A 22,069-nucleotide genomic window follows, 5' to 3' on the forward strand; every position below is an offset into this window, starting at 1 on the left:
GGTCGGCAGCGCGGACCGGAATACCGTCCATCCAAGATACGTGGAACCGTCTTCGGTGGAGACCTGGAAACAGCCGTAGATGGAAGGGACTGTAGGGTAATATTTATAACTAATATATATACGACCAAAGGTCAAAGAAAACAATAGCAATTTTTCTGGACAAGCTCTGCATAAGGCGACCAGTATGCTGGGCGGAAAAAAACAATCTGAGGGACCTAGACGCGTGAGGGATTTTGGGTACACTACATGTCACGGTAGGGATAGTGTTACAGGCACGCCCATGTCGACGTCCCCTTTCGATTCTCGAAAAACAAGCTGCAATACTCTGCGGTGACCACTGGATGTCCGACTATCTGCACAGCATGTGATTCTAAGCACATTAACAAGCATCAGAAACCCTTTTTACTAACGCATCTGTACCCAGAGCTCAAAGGCATGAGTATGTTCCTGATGGACTCTAAAGGGCGAATCACTTCTGCTGATTTTGTTAGTAAACTTTCACAGGCTGCAACTTTTTCAAAGCACTTAGGAATCTTACTGGCCAATACACTTGAGCCCAAAGAGGAACCCCTCCTATAGAAAGTCGGTGCGGGGGGGAGGTCAGCTGAGCAACCAGAGCACAATTATACATACAGTAAATTGAACTTCCCTATCCCTTATGGATTTTGTGATAAACAGGCATTCCAGCATCCAGTCAACCCTTACTTCACGATTCTTCGAAAGTTTCTCTTCATCTTCTTGAAGCTGCTCTCGGGCCTTCTTCAGAGCCTCCTCCTGTGTTTTTCAAAGGAGAAGGGAAAAGTGAATCAAAGATTCCCAAAATTCGAGCCAGCTGTGAGCAGTCAATTTGGCATCTACTGCTGACTTTGAGCCCAACATGCTCTACAAAAGGATTTCAAGCCCTGACTAGAACTGGCTGCATGGCAACCGCCTGGTCCTGCTTACGCTTTTCTGGACCAAGCCTTCCCATGTGTCAGCATGAGTGTGGGTGCAGGTTAGGGCATAAGATGCATTGGTGGGATAGCATGTGGATAATAAGCAATAATAAGCAGGGCCATAGGGAGAAGAGGGTATGTATAATACATCCAGAGGAATACCACTGGCCAACAGAAGGAGAGAACAAATAAATGAATGTCCAAACTGGTATGAATCTATCTCAATAGCAGCTTAAATAAAGGATAGCAGCATCAATGTACTTGGTTGCAGCCTCAAGCAAAAACGTGGGGGATCCCTTTTGTAAAATAAATAGTTTCTTGACAAGTAAGTATGAATTGGTGCTTCTTCAATTTGGGGTCCTGTTTCCAAAGACAAGGTGAAGTAAAATGAACACAAAGTCATCAGCAAGCCGTTTGTGACCACCTGGAACCTTTACCCACACTTCTGTGTCCAACAATGAGATGTATACCTAGTATACACTAAGGGAACAAAGGTAATGTGTTTATGCATTTCTATCAACGTCAGTGTGTGCTTCTCCCTGGGGGCTGAATGGGAGGTAGGGAGCAAGTAAGTGGGGTGAGCAGGCGAGGGTGTGGCCGAATCTTGATTAGTCCCCCTCCAGAAATGGCAAAGCAAGTGGGGAAAAGGGAGAGCGCGACAATGCAGGGGCGGTCTTCAGCAGTGTTGCTCGGACATAGATCTGGGCTTAGATATGCAGTGCTGCACTGTTCAAGTCTCCTTTCCAACTCACCTTGTTATTCAGTTGAGAAGTTTTGGTCTTCACCTCTCTGCTTCTCAACTCCAACTGATCCTCCAAATCTTGGATTCTTTTTTCCTGTAAAAAGCATGTACACAAATTAGCAGTGCTAGATTCCCATTAAATGGTGATACAGGATCATGGTCAAAGAAAGCGATGGAAAAAGTGATTCTATCATGGTTTTCAGCCATAGGGAGTCCTCATTCAAGGCCTCATTAGGGGTGCTACTATGTGTGATATTACTCCTGAGAGACCTTAAGCCCCTCAGGATGCGTTTCCCAAAGTAACTGTTTTCTTCAGCAAGTAACCTTGTTTTGAGAAATTAATGTCTTTGTGCAGCTTTCCAATACTCTTCAACGGTACCCCACATATCTGTGGAGTGTTTAGACACCCGACTAGATTTTTGGGACCGAGATCCTTCTATTGGGTGCACAGTTCCGTCCTAAGGCTATCAGTGCAGGGAGATCTTGTCCCTGAATAAACTAAGGAAGCATTGCTATTTCCCTTAAGGATACTAGTGCTGGAGTTTCCAATTCTCTTTGCCCTGTAGTTATTTTCTCATACTAAATGAAACCCAGGTTAGCTGGTGCCAGTGACACCTTAATGTATTACACTCTCATGCACTCCTGGGCACATTTCCTTTTTTTCTGCATGGCAGCATATTGTACGCTACAGTTCTCAAAATGGCAGGCTAGGTTGCTTAAACTCAATCTTTCCTTTTTACTGTCCTTTTGGGCGTCTTCCACCCAAGCCGGGGTAGAATGTGACCATTTATGGGCATCCACTTCATAAACTCTGGCCAGAGCCCGGGAAAACACTTTGTTGTGCTTGGAACTGGTAAATGCTGGGTATGGGGCTGCAGACAGCTACAGTATGCATCCTGGACCCTGTGTGAGGTCATTGATGCACCTGTGCTGGCTGTCCATGATTATCCAGCCAGACAGAGTTTGAATGTTACAAGTCTTCCAATAGGTCTTCTGGTGGGACTCCAGCCCAGGATTTTGTATATCTGGAGAGGCTATGGAGCCACTCTTCAGCTGACCATGGGAGCCAGACATAAGAAGAACGAGAGGCAACAGATAAGATGTTGAAGCACTACTACTGGGAGAACGTCTGGCCAAACGCCATACACCACAAAGCAAATATCTGTTATTTATTTAACTAAGGAGACCTTTCCCAGTCCTGCATCATCGAGTTGTTAGAGAGATTTGTGCACAGCCATCTGGTGAGGTCTGTATAACCAGCTAACCTAAAGGTTGGACAGATTTCCACCTAAAAGGTTAACTAAACCTATCTACATCAGGTAGCTGTGGCTCAACTCCAGGAAGGCGGGGGGGCTGGTAGATTATTTTTTTGTATTTGTAAAGCGCACTACAGCCCACGGGCATCGAGGCTCTGTTGCACAAAGATGTCATAGCTACAAGAATAGGTGGACCTGCGAGTGGGTTACAGGGAGCATGACCTATGCATAGTGAACAGAGTCCAGGTAACTGGCACTGTAGGGTGGTTAGTAAAAACTTCAAACAGGGGCAAGTGCCAGTTCTAACCCAAACAGTTAACCAAAGAAAACACACCACACTGATATACTGATAAATATACATCTCTATAGGTCTATTAGTTCAAAAAAGCACTTGAGTCAGACATAAAACATAGTAAGTACACAGTCCATGTATAAAAACAGTAACTGTCAATTAAGACATTACCCACTCGTCTACTAAAATGTAAGCCCCCCATCTGATAATAGGCACAGTACATTTAGTCGAAAGGGGTTGGACAAAAAGGAGAACCATAGACCACAAAACACACAGCAATAAAAGTGCCATCCTAGTCCTTGAGGACACAGTACTATATATAATACAAACATGCACCTAAAAGTAAATTTAGGACCTAGATGAAAGGGAAGAATACATAGAAACACAGCCATAGGCCACCAAATGTTATAATGTATTCAATGATGGTACCAATACATTACAAACAATATTTAAAATAATACTTTACGGTTACAAATTGTAACCAAGCATTTCTCATAGGCAGGAGTGAAATGCAAGACTTAAAAATACATGTAAAATCAATGGCACCATGCTAAAATTCCAGTCAGGCTTAAATCTCTGGTGTCCAAGGGGGGGGTTCAGGGACAATGTCCAGAGGCAAGTAAGTACCCCCAAGGTCTCTTAAAGAGAATTCGAGGTAAGTGTGAAAGTTCCCCATAGGAACAAACAGGACAAAGTCAGGAGACGCAACAGTGGTTATGGGGAAGGTAAGTGCCAGTTCTATCCCACAGGTGCAGAGAAGACAGAAACCCACCCCAAGGGATGCAAGGGGATACCCACTGGCAAAGTTCAAGGGCTAGAGTCAAGTCCCAGGAAGAGATGCGGCCAAGCAGGAGTCAACCCAATATGAAAAAGTGTAAGAAGGGGACCTGCAGACTTGACCATGCAGACCCCTGTGGGTAAATATTAGGGAGGTTTTCTTTTTGTAAAGGATTCTGTCCCTTTCTTGAGCCTTGCAGCACTACTGCCGGTCCTTGAGACTTTCATTGACTTTGAAGACGATTGAGACTTTTTTTTTTTTACATCATAGGCGCACAGTCCTGCCTACCTTACTTCTATTTGGGGCTGACAAAGCAGTGGTGTCCGTGACAGTACTTTTAAGGGTAATTCTCTGGGATCCCAGGAGTGGTAGCTGCTTCCTATAATTCTACAACTTGACTAAATCCCTTAAGTCATATTTTTACAACTACCCTTTGCTCTACACTGAGTGCCTGCTTTGACCTGGACTCTCTAGCAGGGTGGGCTCTCCTAGGTGTGAGAAACCTGAAGGGGACTCACACGCTAGTCCCTGGGGATCTGTCATCTAGGTGGCCAGGACACGGCCATCGCTTTTGAATCCAGTTCGGCTGAGGGGTCTTCAGGGAGTGGAAGTTGGACACCGGATGGGTGAGACAAGAGATTCCCTTCCTTGTAACACCTTTTCCCCATCCTACCAGGTAGGATACCTAGGCGCTCGACCCCCCTTTCTCTCGACAAACACTTTCTCACAGACAGTTCACTGTGAGCAACAGACTAACACCAAAGCCGTATACCAGACATGTCTCAACCCCATGATCAGGCAATTAATGATCATTACACACACACCTGACTTCGATCACACTTCCCCCACAGTGATAAAAGGCGGAGCACGAAAGCACACTCTGAGCGAGGCAAAACACACAAGAGCAGTTCCAAGATGGCAGTTTAATACAAGGAGAAAGACGGCGAGACCGGAGAGGATTGCAAAGAGGGAAGCACCCTTGACCTACAGAGACCGTTACTTTCATGAAGCTTGGAAAGTAAGAAACCGAAGACCAGGAACGTAGGAGGAGGTACCCAGGGCTCTCCTGCATCGATAACCAAGGCGGGGAGGAGCGATTGCCACTGTGGTACTGTCCTTGGTTCCTACAATAAAGCTGCGTCCGAAAAGAAAGCACAGCCAGTGAGTCAGGGAGACTGATACCAAACCAGCTTGTGTTTTTTTTTTTAAAACAATATTTTTATTGATTTACAACAAGAAACATTCAAACTGTGTCCCACTAAACCTCCCCCCACCCCCACCGGGAAAGTTCTTATCGCCGCTCTGCTCTCCGAGAGTCTCTAGTTCAATTTAACTAAACATGTCCAGTATCTTTATTTTGTGTGGGCACCACTGCTCCATATAGTCACTTTGCAAGTATTCCAAAGTTACTGCCCACTCCTCCCTGAATTTCTGATGGTTCCCTTGAAGATTGTAAGTTATATGTTCCATCGCTATATGGGACCATACTCTTCTTATCCAGTCTATTGCCATTGGTGGGTGTTTCTGCTTCCATTTTTGGGCTATTTCCAGCCAAACTCCGATTAGTAGGCCCATAAAGTTTCTTTTCTGGGTTTTGGTGAGTGTTCTAGCTTTCGGGTCCCATATCCCACATAGCCACACCTCCTTCCCTGGATCCCCCATGTCTGGGAACATTAACTTCATGTGCGCCTTAACGTCACTCCAATATTGTTGTAGGTTAGGGCAGTCCCACCATATATGCCGCCAGTTGCCTTGTGCCCCACAGTCCCTCCAACATGCATTGGATACTCCCCTGAACATGGTGTGTAGTCTTTCTGGCGTGTAGTGTCATTGGAGGAGAATTTTCATCCACATTTCTTTTGAGTGTTTTGCTTTCGTTAATTTGGGTATCAGCTCCCATGTGTATTCCCACGATTCCCTTGGTATCGTTTTCCTCAAAGTCTTTTCCCACCTCTTAATGTATGGCCATTGTACTTCCTCCCCAAGAGAATTTATAAATCTATATATGTTTGAGACCAGCTTCCTAGAACCATCGTTTGTCATAATGTATTTTTCAAATGGGGTTAATTCTCTCGCGGCAGCCTCTCTTATTTTGGGTGAGTCTAACCAGTGATATATTTGGTCATATCTATATTCATCCGTGGCATTGAGCTTCAATAGAGTGGTACAGTCTTCAAATGATCTTATCTGTCCTCCCTGGAACATATCCCCCACCATTTTGCAACCTGCGACCTCCCATTTTAGGTATGCATTCTTCTCAAGTCCGGGGGGGAATTCTGGGTTTTTGAATAGGGGCATGAAGGGTGCTGGGTTTTTTGTTAGTGTGCCCATCTTAGTGGCTCTGTCCCAAATTTCTAGTGCCGTCTGCATAATTACACTTATACGTGTATTGGGGTGCCTATGTTTCCTCCCCACCCATAGCAAGTGTCTAGTGGGTGTGGTTGCTACTGCCCTATCTTGGGCTGCCCAAAGCCTCTGGGAGTTTTCCGGTATCCATTCTTTCAATATCCAGAGTTGGGCCGCCTCATAATATTTTTTAAAGTGCGGTAGTGCACAACCCCCATCTTTTCTAGCCGCTGTGAGAACTGTGTTGGATGCTCTCGGTGTTTTCCCCTGCCATATGTATTCCGTGACCGCTTTCGTTAGGGATTTGAAGAATTTCGGGGTGGGCCTTATTGGCAGGGCTTGAAACAGGTACGTAAGTTTGGGAAGGATGGTCATCTTGATCACCGTCATCCGTCCCCACCAAGTTACTACTAATGGGTTCCACTTCTCGAGGTCCCTTTTTATTTGTCTTAATATCGAGGGGTAGTTTTGGGCATATAGATGTTGTATTTTGTGTGTCAGGGTAATTCCCAGATATTTGACCCCCTGCTGTGCAACCTTTAATTGGAGATCCGCTGCAATTGATTGAATCTGCTCGAGTCTCCTGCCAGTATCAGTGTTTCTGATTTCTGTCTGTTGATCTTAAGACCTGACAATGTGCCGAATGTTTCTAATTCCTGCATAAGAATTGGGAGGGAGTTTTCTGGGTCCCCCAGCAACACAAGCATATCATCTGCATAAGCAGCTATTTTATGTTCGGTTCCTCCCATGTCTATGCCCTTTATTTCCTTATTACTTCTAATCCGCGATAGTAGGGGTTCCAGAAAAAGTGCGTATAGCAGGGGGGGACAAAGGGCATTTTCTCGGAGAGAGCTCCATTCACTGCAACCCGGATGGAGGGTGATTTGTAGTTAGCTTTGATCATCTTAATGAAGGGCTCCCCCATCCCCATTTTCCTCAACGTATGAAAAAGGAACGACCACTCGACTCAGTCGAATGCCTTTTCCGCGTCCAAGGCCAGTACTGTCGCTGGGGTTCGAGTTATACCTATTTTTTTCCACAATATGTAGGACCCTCCTAATATTGTCGTACGTTTGTCTACCGGGGACAAAACCCGCCTGGTCCTGATGGACCAGGCTCGGGAGTATTTGCGTGAGTCTCGTAGCTAGAATTTTAGTATATAACTTCGCGTCCAGGTTTATTAATGCTATTGGGCGATATGATGTTGGAAGTTCTGGGTCTTTTCCCTGTTTGTGTATCACCAGCATTTTTGTCTCAGATAACGCCTTTTTCTTTGAATGAGTTAAAGAGTTCCGTTAGGACCGGGGCCAATATATCGCTATAGGTTTTATAAAATTGAGCAGTATAGCCGTCCGGGCCCGGGGCCTTATTTCTGGGAAAGTCTTTAATTGCTTTGATGACCTCTTCTTGGGATATATCTTTGTCTAACGTCTGCCTCTCTATTTCCGTTAGTGACGGGAGCGTCACCCCATCTATATATGTCCTTTGGGGGGAGTCTTCTGGGTGATTGGACGAGTATAGTTGCCGATAAAAGTGTTCAAAAATGGCCCCAATTTCCGTCGTTTGTGTTTTCCTAATCCCTTTCTCGTCCTGCAGTGCCTTTACTGTCCTATCCTGAATTTTCCCCCTCAACTGTCGGGCCAGGAGCTTGTCCGCGATGTTGGCCTTTACCAGAAACCAGTGTTTCAATCTTATTAAATGTCTTTCTGCTTTTTTTGTACGAATGGAATCTAATTGGCTTTGTACGTGTCTCAGAGATCTTTGCAGCTTCATGGTTGGTTTCTTTATAATTTCCGCATGGATTTTGCTAATGTTGGCCTCCAGCTCCCTTTCCCATTGGCAGTTAAGCCTCTCCCTTTGGGCTTTTTGTGCGATTATATGACCCCTAGTAACCGCCTTCAGGGCTTCCCATTGTGTTTCTATCGGTATGTCTGGGAGGTTGTTATTATCAAGGTATTCGATGATTTGTTCTCGAAAGGTGTTTCCCATTACCGGGTCTCGGAGTATCTCTTCTGGGAGCCGCCATTTCCACAAGCCGGGGCTTTGTGGGGGAAGCATTATTTCCATCGAAAGGGGGGCATGGTCGGAAAGTGAAATGGCGCCAATTTCTACCCTCCGTGTTTTTCCCAGAATGCATGGGGTGGCCCATAGATAGTCTATCCTCGACATTGATTGGTGTACATGTGAATAGTAGGTGGAGCCTTGTTGATCAGTGCTAATGTGCCTCCAGGTATCTGCAAGTGCTAGATTGGACATTTTCTGTTTCAGGGCTTTCGAGGGGGAGCAGTGGCCCTGCTGTCTGTTGGCAGATCTGTCCAGAATGGGGTCCCACGCTATATTTAGGTCTCCTCCCAGCACTATTTCCCCTGTGGCGAAACGTTCTAATTTTCCCAGTGTGTCTTTAAAGGAACCCCTCCTGCCCTGTATTATGTGCGTATAGAGCAGCAAGCGTTAGGGAGCACGCTTCAATTTTCATGTTCACTAACAGATATCTTCCCTGCTTGTCTGCCTCGGTTTGGAGGATCTGTACCTTTAAGGAGTCTTTGAAGGCTATTAAGACCCCTGCCTTTTTGTCTTGTGTGTTTGCCTGTAGTATCTGGTTATACCCTTTCAAACGGACCTTTGTCTTGTCTTGCGTTTTAATATGTGTTTCTTGGAGCATGATAATGTCATATCTATCCTGTTTCAGGAAGTGCTCCACTTTTTTCCGTTTGACTGGAGAGTTAAGGCCTCGAATATTATAAGTTAGGATTTTAGTCCCCATCCCAATCCTGGATGTTGGTCCCCAAGTTTGTGTCTTGGAGCCTTTCTAGAGTGTAGCGCTGAGTCCCGGTGTTCCCCTCCCCCCCCACCCCTATGAAGCAACCCCCAACTTGCCCTAACCCCCCCCCCCCAAAACTGCCCTGAGATGGGCTATGGTTCCTAAGGTCGCTCTGGCGTTGCGCCGTGCGCGCCATGCCCGACTGTTCTCAGGGATAACTTGCAGGGTGTTCTAAAACCCTCTGGATTCCAAGTGATGTTCCAAGTGCCCTCCTCCCCCCTCTCCACAACTTGTTCATGATTCTGGAAGACTCTCGTCCTGTTTCTTTATCGTTGTCTAGTTGGGTTACTCGTTCTCTCCGGTGTGGATTTGATAGTCCCTTCTGATGCCTTTGTTGTGGTTACCCATCTGTTGGCGGGGGGACCTTTCCCTTTTCTTCCGGTATTTTTCCAGTGGGAATCAGCTCTATTCCGGGTCTGGTTATCTCTCGTCCTTCTCAGAGGTTCTTCCTCTTGTTCGTGAATGCCCAATATTTGTCTCCCTTCTTCGCAGGTAGTTATCCTCCTTTGTTTGTCGTCCCACGTGAAGAGGAGCCCAAAGGGGAATGTCCATTTATATCTTATTTGCCTTGACGTTAGGTATCTTACAACAGGGCCCATGTCTCTGCGCTTCTGTAATGTGATCTGTGCCAGGTCCTGATACAGCTGGACCTCCTCCCCGTTCATTCTAATGTGGTCCATTGACCTGGCTTTCCTCAGGATCTCTTCTTTTTGGGGATAAGAGGAGAGGGCTACCAAAACATCTCTAGGCCTTGCGCCCGGTTCCCCGGCTCTTTTTGGGCCCACCCGGTGTACTCTGTCTATGGATACTACTTCTTCCTTTGCGCCTAGGATCTCCTTAAAGACCTGTTGGACGGCATTTTTCAGGTCTCTGTCCTCTATTGACTCCGCCATATTTTTAATTCTTATGTTCGACCTTCGTGAACGATTTTCAAGGTCCTCGCACTGAATTTCAAGATTGTGAGTCTGTCTCAGCAGTTGTTCCTGGAGCTCTGCATATTGTTGCGTCTCTTCGTCAAGATTTTGGGTGATTTTCTCCAGGGTGTCCGTCCTCTACCCCAAACTCTTAATCTCCGATCCTAATTCTTGTAAGGCCTTCTTCATTTCGTTTTTCATGGATTCAAATTGCGTCTCCGTTTTGGCCATGAACTGTGTTTGAAATTCCCCAAACCACATTTTCATGTCCTCTTTAGATGCCATTTCGGGGCCTGATGTTCCTGTGGTTGCTTTCAAGGGATGTCCTTCTGGAGTTTTTTTCCTTGTGGAGGTAGAGGGAGTAATCTGTTCCGGCCCCCACAGTTGTGGGAGGCTCTGATCCTGTTTCTTCTGGGGGTTTTGGAGGGTAGATTGCGCCGTCCTCCCCCTGGATTTTGACATATGTGCTGATGTTTATTTTCAAATTGTGGGCGCTTCGTTCAGTGTCCTGCTCTCTTCCACTGAGAAGTGTTCTGGGTTCGGGGTGGGTACGCGACTTTCCCGGATTCCGGGTACAGGCCCCCCCGCTGCCCCTGGGCTGCCGCCTCTGTGCCATCGTCGATGGGATCTCCCCCAATTGTCTGCCACTGAGTCTTCTCCCCCAGGGTCGCGTACCTGTTATTTTGTCCGCGGGTGGGCGATTCCCCTCGCCTCCCCCGGCGATCCCTTCTAGTCTTCCCTCCTCACCGCCACCGGCTCCAGCGTCTTCCCGCGGTCCTCGCCGGGGCCGCCCTTCGGTCCGTTGTCCTCCGGCGGCTGTTGTCGGGGGTGGGGCTGCTTCTGCTTCTCTTCCCCTCACGGTTCCTGTCCTTGCTGCTTCCCAGTGTCAGCTCGAAGTCGCGTGGGGGGAAGACGGTTCGTCCCACACTGCACAGCTCCGGGGAGTCGCGGCTCTGTTTTCCTCGGCGGTCGTCTCTGGCGCACGCGGGAGCTTCATGGCAGTCCCGGCAGTCCACCGCCCGTATATCTCCGGCTCTAGGCGATGTTGTGAGAGTTTTCCGCTATGTTGATGGGCTCTTTGGCGGTGCTGCCTGGATGGGGGACGGAGCGACGCTCAGGCACGTCCTCCCTCCATCGCCGCCATCTTGGAATCCACCAGCTTGTGTTTTGAAGCAAGGTTGCAAGCGGCAACATTGTATGAAGAGAACAGTGTGTGAAGCGTTTATAAGCGACGCAAATTCAATTGAAAGTTAAAACACACAGTGGTCCAGCACCACATGGGTGCTTATTCGAAAGTCTGTCAGGTATCCAACTGATGCTAAGTGTGAGAGAAATATTGCAATCGAAGTGGTCAAGCAACGGGTTAAGTTAAACCCTTTGCACATTCAAAAGTCATTCTATAGCTTATAGTAAATCCAAATTGGCCCAAGCCCGTCTGAGGGAGACTAATTGAACCTTGTTTGAAAGGGATCTGAGCCCGGCAGAGGGGGACCAGGATGGACAGCCAAGTTGAATATTGAAGAGAACATTTATGTGTTGTTTCTGGTACAGCAGGCCATCTCTGAAGAGAGACGCAGAGGCTAGAATGTGTGCTTTGCTTGAGTGATCCGCCTTGGCCATGGCTGAAAACGGGGGGAAGGGAGGCCAACTTCCCGAACACCATGACATTTTGTGAACACTTTTTTTCATGAACATTACCCCACATTATTGTGTAACTTAGTGGTAAGGATTGGCAATAGGTTTTTTAGTATAGGCCCTTGTAAATTTGACAAGACTCTACTAGGACTGTATTATTATTAGATGGTCTTAGCTTGCTCCCATCTCTAGATTTAGGTTTAGATGGGCGTTTATCACACCCTCTAACTGTGGTCACTTGTGTCTGTCTTACTATTCCCTCCATGCGTTCCTTACATAGGCTACTCACCCTTGCCTCTCAAGAAACTTTCTGGGACACCTACGAGACTGCCAGTGACTCCGTTGCCCAGAGATGTACTTCTGAAGTACAGTATGCTGTTGAGTAGCTTATAACTGTAAACTCTATGTTCTGATTTGCTCCAACAACCATCTCTCCACTTTAGCCTATGTATTTTATTTTTTAAATAATTGGTTGTTATACTAAAGTAGTGTGTAATCCATAGGGGGTTACCCAACTGTGAGCTATATGACATACATTACTCACTGTAATCGTATGTCTGGTGCTTGCTTCTGCTTAGATTCACATGCTGTGCACATAGTCAGACATCTTGTGGTAATCGCAGAAAATGCCATCTTTTTTTGAAGATCGAAAAGGGATTTCAACATGGGCGTGACTAACATTATCCCTAACATGACTGTCAGTGTACCCAAAATCCTTCACACATTGAGGGTACCCCCCCCCCCACCAGTTTTGTTCTGCTTTGAGGGAGCCTGAAAGAATGCACGAGTACAGAAGAAAGAAGGTATAAGATGTATACGTTCCTTCAACTCCAAAAGGGGAGAAAAGGTGGGCGTATGTGAATCTAAGCAGATCCAAGCACCAGAAATACGATTACGATGAGTAATGCATGTCTTCTGTGAATCTGCTTAGATCACATGCTGTGCATAGACTAGCGTATTTATAGAAAACACTTTCTCCTGGACTAATCCATATATAAAATTACTTTGCAACACTTCTGCATACACCCATTACGGTCTGTGTAGTAGAACATCGTCCCAAGTATGTGTAATCGGGGATCCATCAATGAACCAACCCAGATAGACAAGCCTGTGATGTAACAAAATGATGAACAATTTATTGAAAAATTTCAAAACATACACCCCCAGTAACTCGTATCTCAATTAAAAACTGATCAATGCATTCATAATTAAAAATCTGGCATAAACATATACAAATAGTCATTAAAACAGAATAAAAACAACAAGGAATAAATACATACATTGACAGAAAGAAATCTTACAGTCAGCATAAATCACAATCTATCTATCGCAATTAGAGGGTTGCCTATAATCATTAATAACACCATTGCATCATACACACTGATGAGGCCAACTTGGTGCCTAACAAGTGAAGAAACCCAGTATCTATCTTTGGCCGAGCCTGCTATGAGAACAGATCCATCAAGCCACACTGGCTTAACTAATAGTCCTAGTTTCGACTCCATCGTAAAATCAAAAACAGGAAGGATGGGGTCTTCAATCTGTGACCAAAACACCCTCCCATCTACGAAAGTACTGAAACTGTAAAATCAGTCAGGCACAGATTAGGCACTATATCTAAAAACACATCACCATACCCAAGGTGCGTGTCATCCATCTGTGAAAAACAATTCACCTACATCAACAGACCGAGTGATTACCCAGTGAAGAATCCAGTGTCCCCTACACCATTCCGTGGAAACTACTATATCCAAGCACTGATTTGGACCAACACTGGTCTATGCCAATCAATGGCTACCTGACAGAAAAATCAGCAGCAGCTGACCATGCTTCAGTTTTTTTGTTTCCTTTTCTCTTATGTTGAAGACTTAATTATGGTCAAACCTTTGCTATAGCCTGTTAAACCTATTAAGGAATAGACAAACCATAGACACCATGTGAGTTTCTAAAATAATTAATGACAACTACACCTCATTCTCACATGATGTTGAAATCCATACTCAAATCGCATGATATGTGAAGCCTCAGAACTCATGAAGGCTAAAATCGAGTTTTCACCACCATAGCATCTAACAAGAAGTGTTGTAGACAAGAGGAAAGTGCGCTTGCCAGAAATACTGCAAAAGTCAACATGAAGGTATACCGTAAAACCGTTATCCACAGCCCATACCAATACACCAACAGCGAAAATAATCAACTTTTTTGTTAATACTACTGGCTCGCAACAGTACTTACCCGTTTCACTGTCGGGGTCGAAACAATCAATTCGCGAAGGCACGCTTTAGCTGTAATTCATACAGCCATACCACACAGTTCAGTCCTGCCAGAACAGCTTGCACGCCGGCATCGATCTTTACATATGAACACATCCCGTAGTTTGCTAGATCAAGGACAGAGACGACAAATACCATTGATCGATTCTAATGTATGGCGGCGGCCATGTTGGCTGCATCTCCCAGGCAGAGGCGATCGTATGAAAACACAACAGCTTCTTACTTCCTTGCTACTTGTAACATTTTAAAACAAATAGATACACTAGAGAAAATACATTGGAAAAAAAGCCCATGCTGTAATAGGGGTTACTGCAATTTTAGCAACAATCGTGACCGCAAAAGTTAGAACAAATAACTTAGTCCCACTACAGCCATAATTACAAACCCCATTAATTAGATGGAAACGTGCCAAAACATTAGCCAATGTCACTACAATGATTGCAACTGCTGAGCTGTAAGGAGTGCAGCAGTGGGCATACATCTCTTACTAGTCACTAAGGAAATGTGATAGTATACTGTGTACTCAAACCCCCGATTCATAGAGTGTGCCACGAGATCTCTCATGCAATCACTTAAATCGAAAATCCCTAGCAACTACAGATGAATCACGAAATTGCAGACCTTAATTCACTCATCCATGACACTTACAATCTAATCAAACACCAGGTGCACAAGGAGAAAAGACACCATATTTCACACGGCAGGCCAAGTTTAAAACCATGCCACAACAAGCTTTTATCCCTACTTACTATGCAGTGGGACCATGTCAAAATAAGCTGGTGCTCGGGAAGCCATTATTTAAGTGCACTGGTCCGCACCATGGCATCATTAAAGCCCACCAAATGGGTCTGTAAGTTATAGATCCAAAAGGCTTCACGGTTTGCCAACATTTCTGGAAGAGAACCCCCTCTGTCACTGATGGTAACTTTTTCTATAACAAACCACTTAAAATAATTCTCGCTACGGCCAGCCTCTACAAAATGGTTAACAAGTAGGGCCAAAACAGTCCCTGAATCCGTGACTGGTGTTCCGTAATTCGGCTATGAACTGGTCTCTGGTGTAAGGAAATCATGGTGGCAACAGTAAAGACAGACGCAAGTGATCACAGTTCAAGGGTGTTTATTAAACTGTATAGGTAGGTTGGAGTTGGAAAAACGCCTAATCTACACCTAAATCTAAGATGGGAGCAAGCTACGACCATCAAAAAATAATAATGCAGTCATAGTGGCGTCAAAGGGCCTATACTAAGAAAAACATATTACCAGTCCTTACAACTAAATACAAAAGGGTGTGGGATAGGATTCACAGGAAAAAAAAGAAAAGTGTTCACAAATAATAAGCCAGGATGCAGTAGTTGGGGTCTCCCTTGCCCACGTTTTGAGCATGGGACAAGGCGGGGCTCCGGGGCACAGCACACACTCGCGCTTTCCTAGCACGAGACTGCAGTTTCGCTCTTTGGTATCAGAACGACGGCGGTTAAGTCTCTTCTTCAAAAATTCTCTTGCCTCCAAGTACCCAATGTGTTCCAGAAAAAATAAAGAAGTTCCTTTCTGCTTGCACGTTGGGTGATGCCTTTTCACCCCTGGATCTCCCTCTTCTGGGCTCAGACCCTTCTTGGATGTTAGCCTCATTCCGTCAGGTTCACTACGGCTTTTTAACTCAATTTCAATTCTGGCGTTCACAAATCTTAATGTCCTTTTAAACAGTTCATTGTGGACATCCCTCTGTCGGTTTCACCTTTGACAACACACTGTTCATTGGGACTTTAGGCTTTGCTCCTTTGCATCGGCACCCCTCCGTCAGGTTCACTCTTGCCAACTTTACATATCCTTCTTATGAAGTGGGATTCGCTTCCTTTGGGTTTTCACTGGTTTGCCGGTCAAAGCATTTCGACTGTAGAGGGATTTTGACAGGATTCTGTATGACCACTTTGACCTTTTCCTTGCGGCTCTCTTAAGGCCTTCTGCTATCGGTAGTTTTAACAAACATGGGATCAACCACAGTCTCTTGAATGAGCACCCACGTGGTGACAGACCCCTCAGCAGCTGATCTTCCCTTAACTTTAACAATTCTTTGAACTTTTTTCTGCCACTTCACAATTTTCATTCATCACAGTTTGGTTTCTTATCGGCTCTCCCCTCGACTCACCGGCTGTGATGAACCGCTTGGCTTTTCTTGTCTCTGGAGTCAAGGACGGTACCATGGTAGCAAGCGTCTCTCCCTGGCTTGTTTATCAGCGGAGGAGGGCTCTGTGTACTGTTGCATCTGCTGCAACACACGTTGGCTATTGTTCGCAGTCTTACGATTCCTTCTACGGAGGTCTCACAGGCCGTGGGAAAAAAAGGGCAGGGTTGCTTCTCGTGCGGTCTGCCTTGCTCATAGTGTGCCCTCGTGCTCCACCATTTATCCCTGTGGGGAAGGGAAAGGGCCGTCAACTCCCTGACCCTTGTATTGGGACATGTCAGGTAAACGGCTCTGGTGTTTGTCTTTCGTGGTGTGCGAAAGTGTGTGTCAGAAAGAGGGAGGGGGTGTAGAGTATCCTACAAGGTAGGATGGGCAAAAGGTGTTATAAGAAGGGGGATACTGCATCTCACCCATCAGTGTCCCACTTCCACTTCCCGAAGACCCCCCATCCAGGTGATCCTGCCTCACTGGTCCACCCCCAGCAACTGGATCCAATAGCAATAGCCGTGTCCTGGCCACCTGGATGGTAGATCCCCGGGGACTAGTCAGGGAGACACCTTCAGGTTTCTCTCACTGGGTCTTTCCAACATAGTGTAATTGACCAGGACAAGTAATAACTTAAGTGACATTACATGATTTACAGTTGGTATGTTTGCTTAATTTCCAAGTTCTTTGATTATGCATAAAGTCAACAATATTTTCAGTGAGTTTACATACCACACACCCTCCCAAACGGATGGTGGCCCTGCACAGGTGGCACCCCAAATACGTTCTCATGTTACCACACGTGTTGTCATCTTTTCATAAAGCACAAACCTGGGACTGGTGTAAGTTTACACCGGTCTTGAATGCAGACATCGGTTTGGCTAGTTCTGGTTTGATACTTTGCAAGATATGCCAATTTCTATTAAATTAGGTTATGGATTTTGTTACTTAGTGGTAGCATATACCATTCTTTCAACCTCTGGTCTTAGTGTCTGGACCAATATATGTTCCCACTCATAAAACCAGGTCCTTATCACAGAGCTTTTTAGACGTTTCTTAGTGTAACCCCTTTTGATAGTCTCTCTGTCATAGTTATGGGTTGTTTGTAAAATTCTTCAAGAGATGTAAAATTAAATCGAGCCCTTAGAAACGGATTAAATGGAATGTTTCATGCAGGTTCACGAGGTGTTGGCTTTGACCATGCAAAATGGTATTTCCAGTCCGTGGATTTTCAAAACATCACCTTGATCAGTGTTTTTATTTGCTCTTAATAGCAGATCTAGAAAGGATATTTCTTTTTGACTATGTCTCTGATTCAATTTCAAAGTGGGCAAATCCCCCTTCCAAATAATAAGAATATCATCAATATACCTGTGAAAGAGGACTGTATTCAACAAATATATTGGTCTCAGACCAAATGTAAGTCTTCTTAAAATCCCCGACAAACAAGTTGGCCAAACTGGGGGCGAAAGACAGCCGCACAGATGTGCCTTTAATTTGATTAAAGAAATTACCTTTAAACAGAAGGGTATTCTTTTTCAATGCCGATGCTATGAGATCAAAGAGAAAGGACGTGGGAATCCTGTGTGGAGTAGGTCATGCATCTAGAGCTGTGGTGATCACTTTGATATCCTCTTCCTGTGGGATATTCATGTACAATGGCACAATAACCAATGTCACAAACCATTCATCTTTACTATGCATAGACTAGCGAGCAGTACCAGGAGATGGCAGTGGGATGTGTGAATAAACAGTAGCAAAGACATGTCTTAGCAACGCCTGCCCCACCTGCAAATATGTCTTAGAGTGTGTGTCTAAGGAGTAATGTTGAGTGAAAGTGTGAACAGAACTCCAGGTAGCTGCTTTGCAAATAGAATCAAGAGGAACATTTGCAATAAAGGCTAAAGTAGCTCCTGTGCCTGTCTACCTTAGTGGTTTCGTTTTTTTTTTATCAGGGTAATACACCACAGCTCTCCTAACCTCTAGCGTATGGAGGCTTCATCAGGTGAGAGTGGGATGCTGAAAGAAAGTTGGAAGTATGATGGATTGTTCACATGGAGCTTAGAAATGAATTTAGGCGCAACGTGTGGGTGTGTGCACAATACCACTTTGTCTTTGTGAATGGTAACACATGGATCTTGAACTGAGAACCTGCAGATAACTAACTTTCCTGATAGAGGTATTAGCCACTAGGATAGCAGTCTTATAGGGGAGAGCCCCAAGACTAGCCTTATGCATTGGCTCAAAAGGAGGTCCTACTAGTTTTGTAAGAACAACATTCAAGTCCCAATCCCGGAGTTGGGTTAGAAATACGAGGTGGACTTTAAGCGAGTTGAAAACAAGCCCTGAATCTAAGAGGTGTGTTAGATAAAGGACAATATCTTTAGGTTAACTGTCAATGGGATCGGTGTCATTAGTATTGCACGAAATGACAAACCGTTTCCACTTATTGGAGTAACAATGTCTGGTGTTAGATTTCTGTGCTTCTCTAAGAATGTCCATAGATCACTGAGGTACTTGGAGGTGCCCAAACTCTATGACTTCAGGAGCCAAGCTGCTAAGTTGAGCGTTTAAGGGCACAGGTCTAGTGTCTTCCCTCGGTCCTGTGACAACATGCTGTTTGGGCAAAGTAGTTTCTTGGGTGTGGAGACTGACATTCTCATGTGATGAGAACCATGGCTGTGAAGCCCACATTGGCGCAACCAGAATCAGTGTGACTTGTTCCTGCTGCATCTTGGAACTATCCTGTTGATTAGAGGAATGGGGGGAAAAGCGTAAGCAAATATCCTTGACCATGTTATCCATAGACTGTTCCCTTCGGACTTTCTCTGCTGGTACCTGGAGGCGCAATCTGACCACTGTGCGTTCTCTAGAGTTGGGAACAAGTCGATGTCTAGATAACCTCATTCTGCAAAGACTATGTAGAATGTGTTCTTGCAAGCATCACTCGTGGTCTACGGGTAGGTGCAAGTCTCTGCTGAGCACGTCTGCCAGAAAGTTGTGTTCCCCTGGAATATGCTGTGACCGTAGGAACATGTCATTTTTGATTGCCCACCTCCAAATGTTCTGCAACAGTTTGGATAGCTCAGGAGAGCGAGTGCCCCTTTGTTTTCTCTGGTAATACATGGACCTGGTGCTGTCTGTAAGGACAGAACGGTCTTCCTCTGTAGATGTGTTTGAAGGGCTTTGCACAAAGCAAGTAGTTCCAACAGATTGATAGGTTTGGTTGCTACAGATTCAGACCACATGCCGTGCGCTGGACTGGGAGGTGTGCTCCTTGTCTGACAGAAATGCGTCCATGGGGGGAGTGGCTTCCACCACGGGGGTGGTGAAGGATTTTCCCTTCCGAACTTTCTCCTTGGACCACCACTGCAGAGATTGAACGAGGGTTGTCGAGACAACCACTAAATCGTCCCACTGACTGATTGCCCGACATTGGCTCGAGAGCCACTCCTGCATAGGACTCCTGCACAGACAGGCTTGTAGAACTAGCAAGATGCAGGACGGCATCATCCACAATAGCCGCATGCTTTTCCGTACGGTTACCCGGTGAATGCCTACATACTGAGGGATCTGGAAAAATATATTTTGGACCCTCTCATTGGAGGTAAAGACGAGTCAGTCTTCTGTCCAAATTAGTGCTCCTTGAAACTGTTTGACTTAACTGGGGACCAGGCTTGATTTTTTCTCATTGATTGAGACCCCCAGATTGAAAAGAACATCTACTGTTTTTTGGGTGCTCTCCAGACACGTCTGGTACGAGTTTCCAGTTATGAGCCAGTCGACGAGCTAAGGGTGCACTGGCATGAACTGCTTGCATAGGTGAGCCGCCGCCACTGCTAGTACCTTTGTAAACACCCTTGGACCTGAGGCAATGCCAAAGGGGGGTGGGTACCTTGAACTGATAGGGAGTGTTTTATATCTTGAACCCGAGGTACTTTCTGTGCGCTGGCAACAATGAAATATGAAAGTATGCATTTTCATATCCAAGGTGGCCATGTGATTCCCCCTGTTGTAGCAGCAGTGGGATTACCTGCTGTAGAGTTATCATCCTGAACCTCTGAGGTTTGATATACCTGTTCGCAGATCTAAAGCAGGGTGCATGGTTGGATCCTTTTTGGTTACAAGGAAGTATATTGAATAAATACCCGCATTTACTTGAAGATCTGGGATGTCCTTGCTCGCTCCCTTCTGCAGCAGGATCTGAACTTCTTCTAGCAGGATGTGTAGATGTTCTGGCGAGAGCCATCTGCTTTTCGGCGTGTGTATTGGGGTGGTTACAAGAAATCGCGCATCCGGAAGTGCCTGAGAAGTGCTGTGGCTGTTTGGCTGTGGAACGCTGCCTTTCTACCTGCATCGTTATTGCTGCACTCTTCTTTGCCTTTGGCCGTGCAACAAAGCCGTCGGCAAGAAGAAGCATGAGGAGTGTGGAAACACCCAACTCCGCCCTCTGATCCGCCCACTGCATCCCGGCCTTTCCCACATATACTCCGGTGCCCGTGCATCTCGCGCGCGCATCCGGAAGTGCCTGAGAAGTGCTGTGGCTGTTTGGCTGTTCGGCAGTGCGGGGGGGGCGCCCAAATAGCGATTCTTATCCTTCACAGAGGTATTGGTGTTGTCCGTTTAGAACTGTTAACTGACTGTGATAGATGGGAATCGTGCTTATACATGATACATCATCAAAGGTCCCCATGTTAGCTTGACCATTCGTTGTAGGGAAGGCGTGTGCTTATTGCGAATTGGAACTGATAAAGTCACTACCTATATATACTCCCTAAATTAGTGATAACAACCAGCAGACTTCAAATCCTCTTTCACTATGGCTACTGGTCTGAGGAGTTTGAAGAAACTACAGGACCCACACTGCCCCACGGGGACAATCCATACCAATGGGGCATGCATGTCCTCTACTATGGAAGATGATATGCTGCCACTATATTTAGGTAGTGAGATGGTGGACAAGGCTGATAAAAAAGACTTAGACATACCAGTAGATCACAAAGATAGGATACTAAATGAAATGGGAATTATCCCAAACAATTTGATAACTGCACAGGTACACACCTCCCCTATTAGCCTGGTGAAATACGACTCAATACCCAAATATGCTGTAAAGGACCTTAATGATATCCTGCACTCGGATGAGTCGTATGATGACCCCGTTGTGGAACTTAGGAGACAGATGAATGACATATCTGTTGTATCAATTAAAGGGTCGAAAGATAATGTAATGGATTGTTCTATGATGGGTCCCGCCATCGAAGCTGAACTGGGGAAAAGGGTGCGGCTTTCGCTAGGCCCCTCGACCCCAGTGAATTCCAGAATCATGGGTCGTGAAGATGTATTCATGTTTATCAATCCGTTAATAAAAAAATGTAAGGTAATACTCCCCTATCTGAAATCAGAGGATGGCGTAAATACAATGGCACAATGGGAACCTAATGTGGCATCAGATTAGCATATTGAAAAACCTAAAATGAGCTCCCTAAAAACGAACAGTCCCCAATCAGTCATTGATGCTCGAATGAAACTCGATATACAGGAGTTCCAGTCGACCTCAAATGATAAAGACAAGGAGTTTCCGTCCAATGTGGCTCAATCAGATTTACTAGAAGGGCAATCATTAAACACTGATTTCCCTGTAATAGCGAGAATCCTAGACCTACTCGATAAAGGACATGAACGGTCTCACTGTGAGATTGGTCTTTTGAGAAGATCAATTGAAGAACTTGTGAACAAAACAAAATCGAATTGAGGGACTATTGTTCACGTGTGAAGCAGTTGCCACCCTAACAGGGAAATCTTGCACAGAGAAAACCTGGGCGGATAAAACAACTCAATCCCACAGTGAACCTGACTTATCGGGTAGGGAGAAGAAAACCTTTGCGGAAGTTACCACTGTGAAAGT

The 22,069-nt window shown here is 45.5% G+C and overlaps 1 protein-coding gene across 4 annotated transcripts in view; it reads right to left on the reverse strand.

The window, feature by feature from the left end:
* CEP164 (centrosomal protein 164) overlaps nucleotides 1-22,069 on the reverse strand; it is a 586,844-nt gene that overhangs the window by 133,711 nt on the left and 431,064 nt on the right. For all 4 annotated transcript variants that reach the window (XM_069614472.1, XM_069614471.1, XM_069614470.1 and 1 more), the window contains 2 exons: nucleotides 1,688-1,771; nucleotides 706-774 (listed from right to left, as the gene is read on the reverse strand). In XM_069614472.1, coding sequence (XP_069470573.1) covers nucleotides 706-774; nucleotides 1,688-1,771 — 153 coding nt within the window. The remainder of the gene's footprint in view (nucleotides 1-705; nucleotides 775-1,687; nucleotides 1,772-22,069) is intronic.

The sequence above is a fragment of the Ambystoma mexicanum genome, chromosome 9 (genome assembly GCF_040938575.1).
Source record: "Ambystoma mexicanum isolate Mex_15411 chromosome 9, UKY_AmexF1_1, whole genome shotgun sequence".
NCBI classification, from domain to species: domain Eukaryota; kingdom Metazoa; phylum Chordata; class Amphibia; order Caudata; family Ambystomatidae; genus Ambystoma; species Ambystoma mexicanum.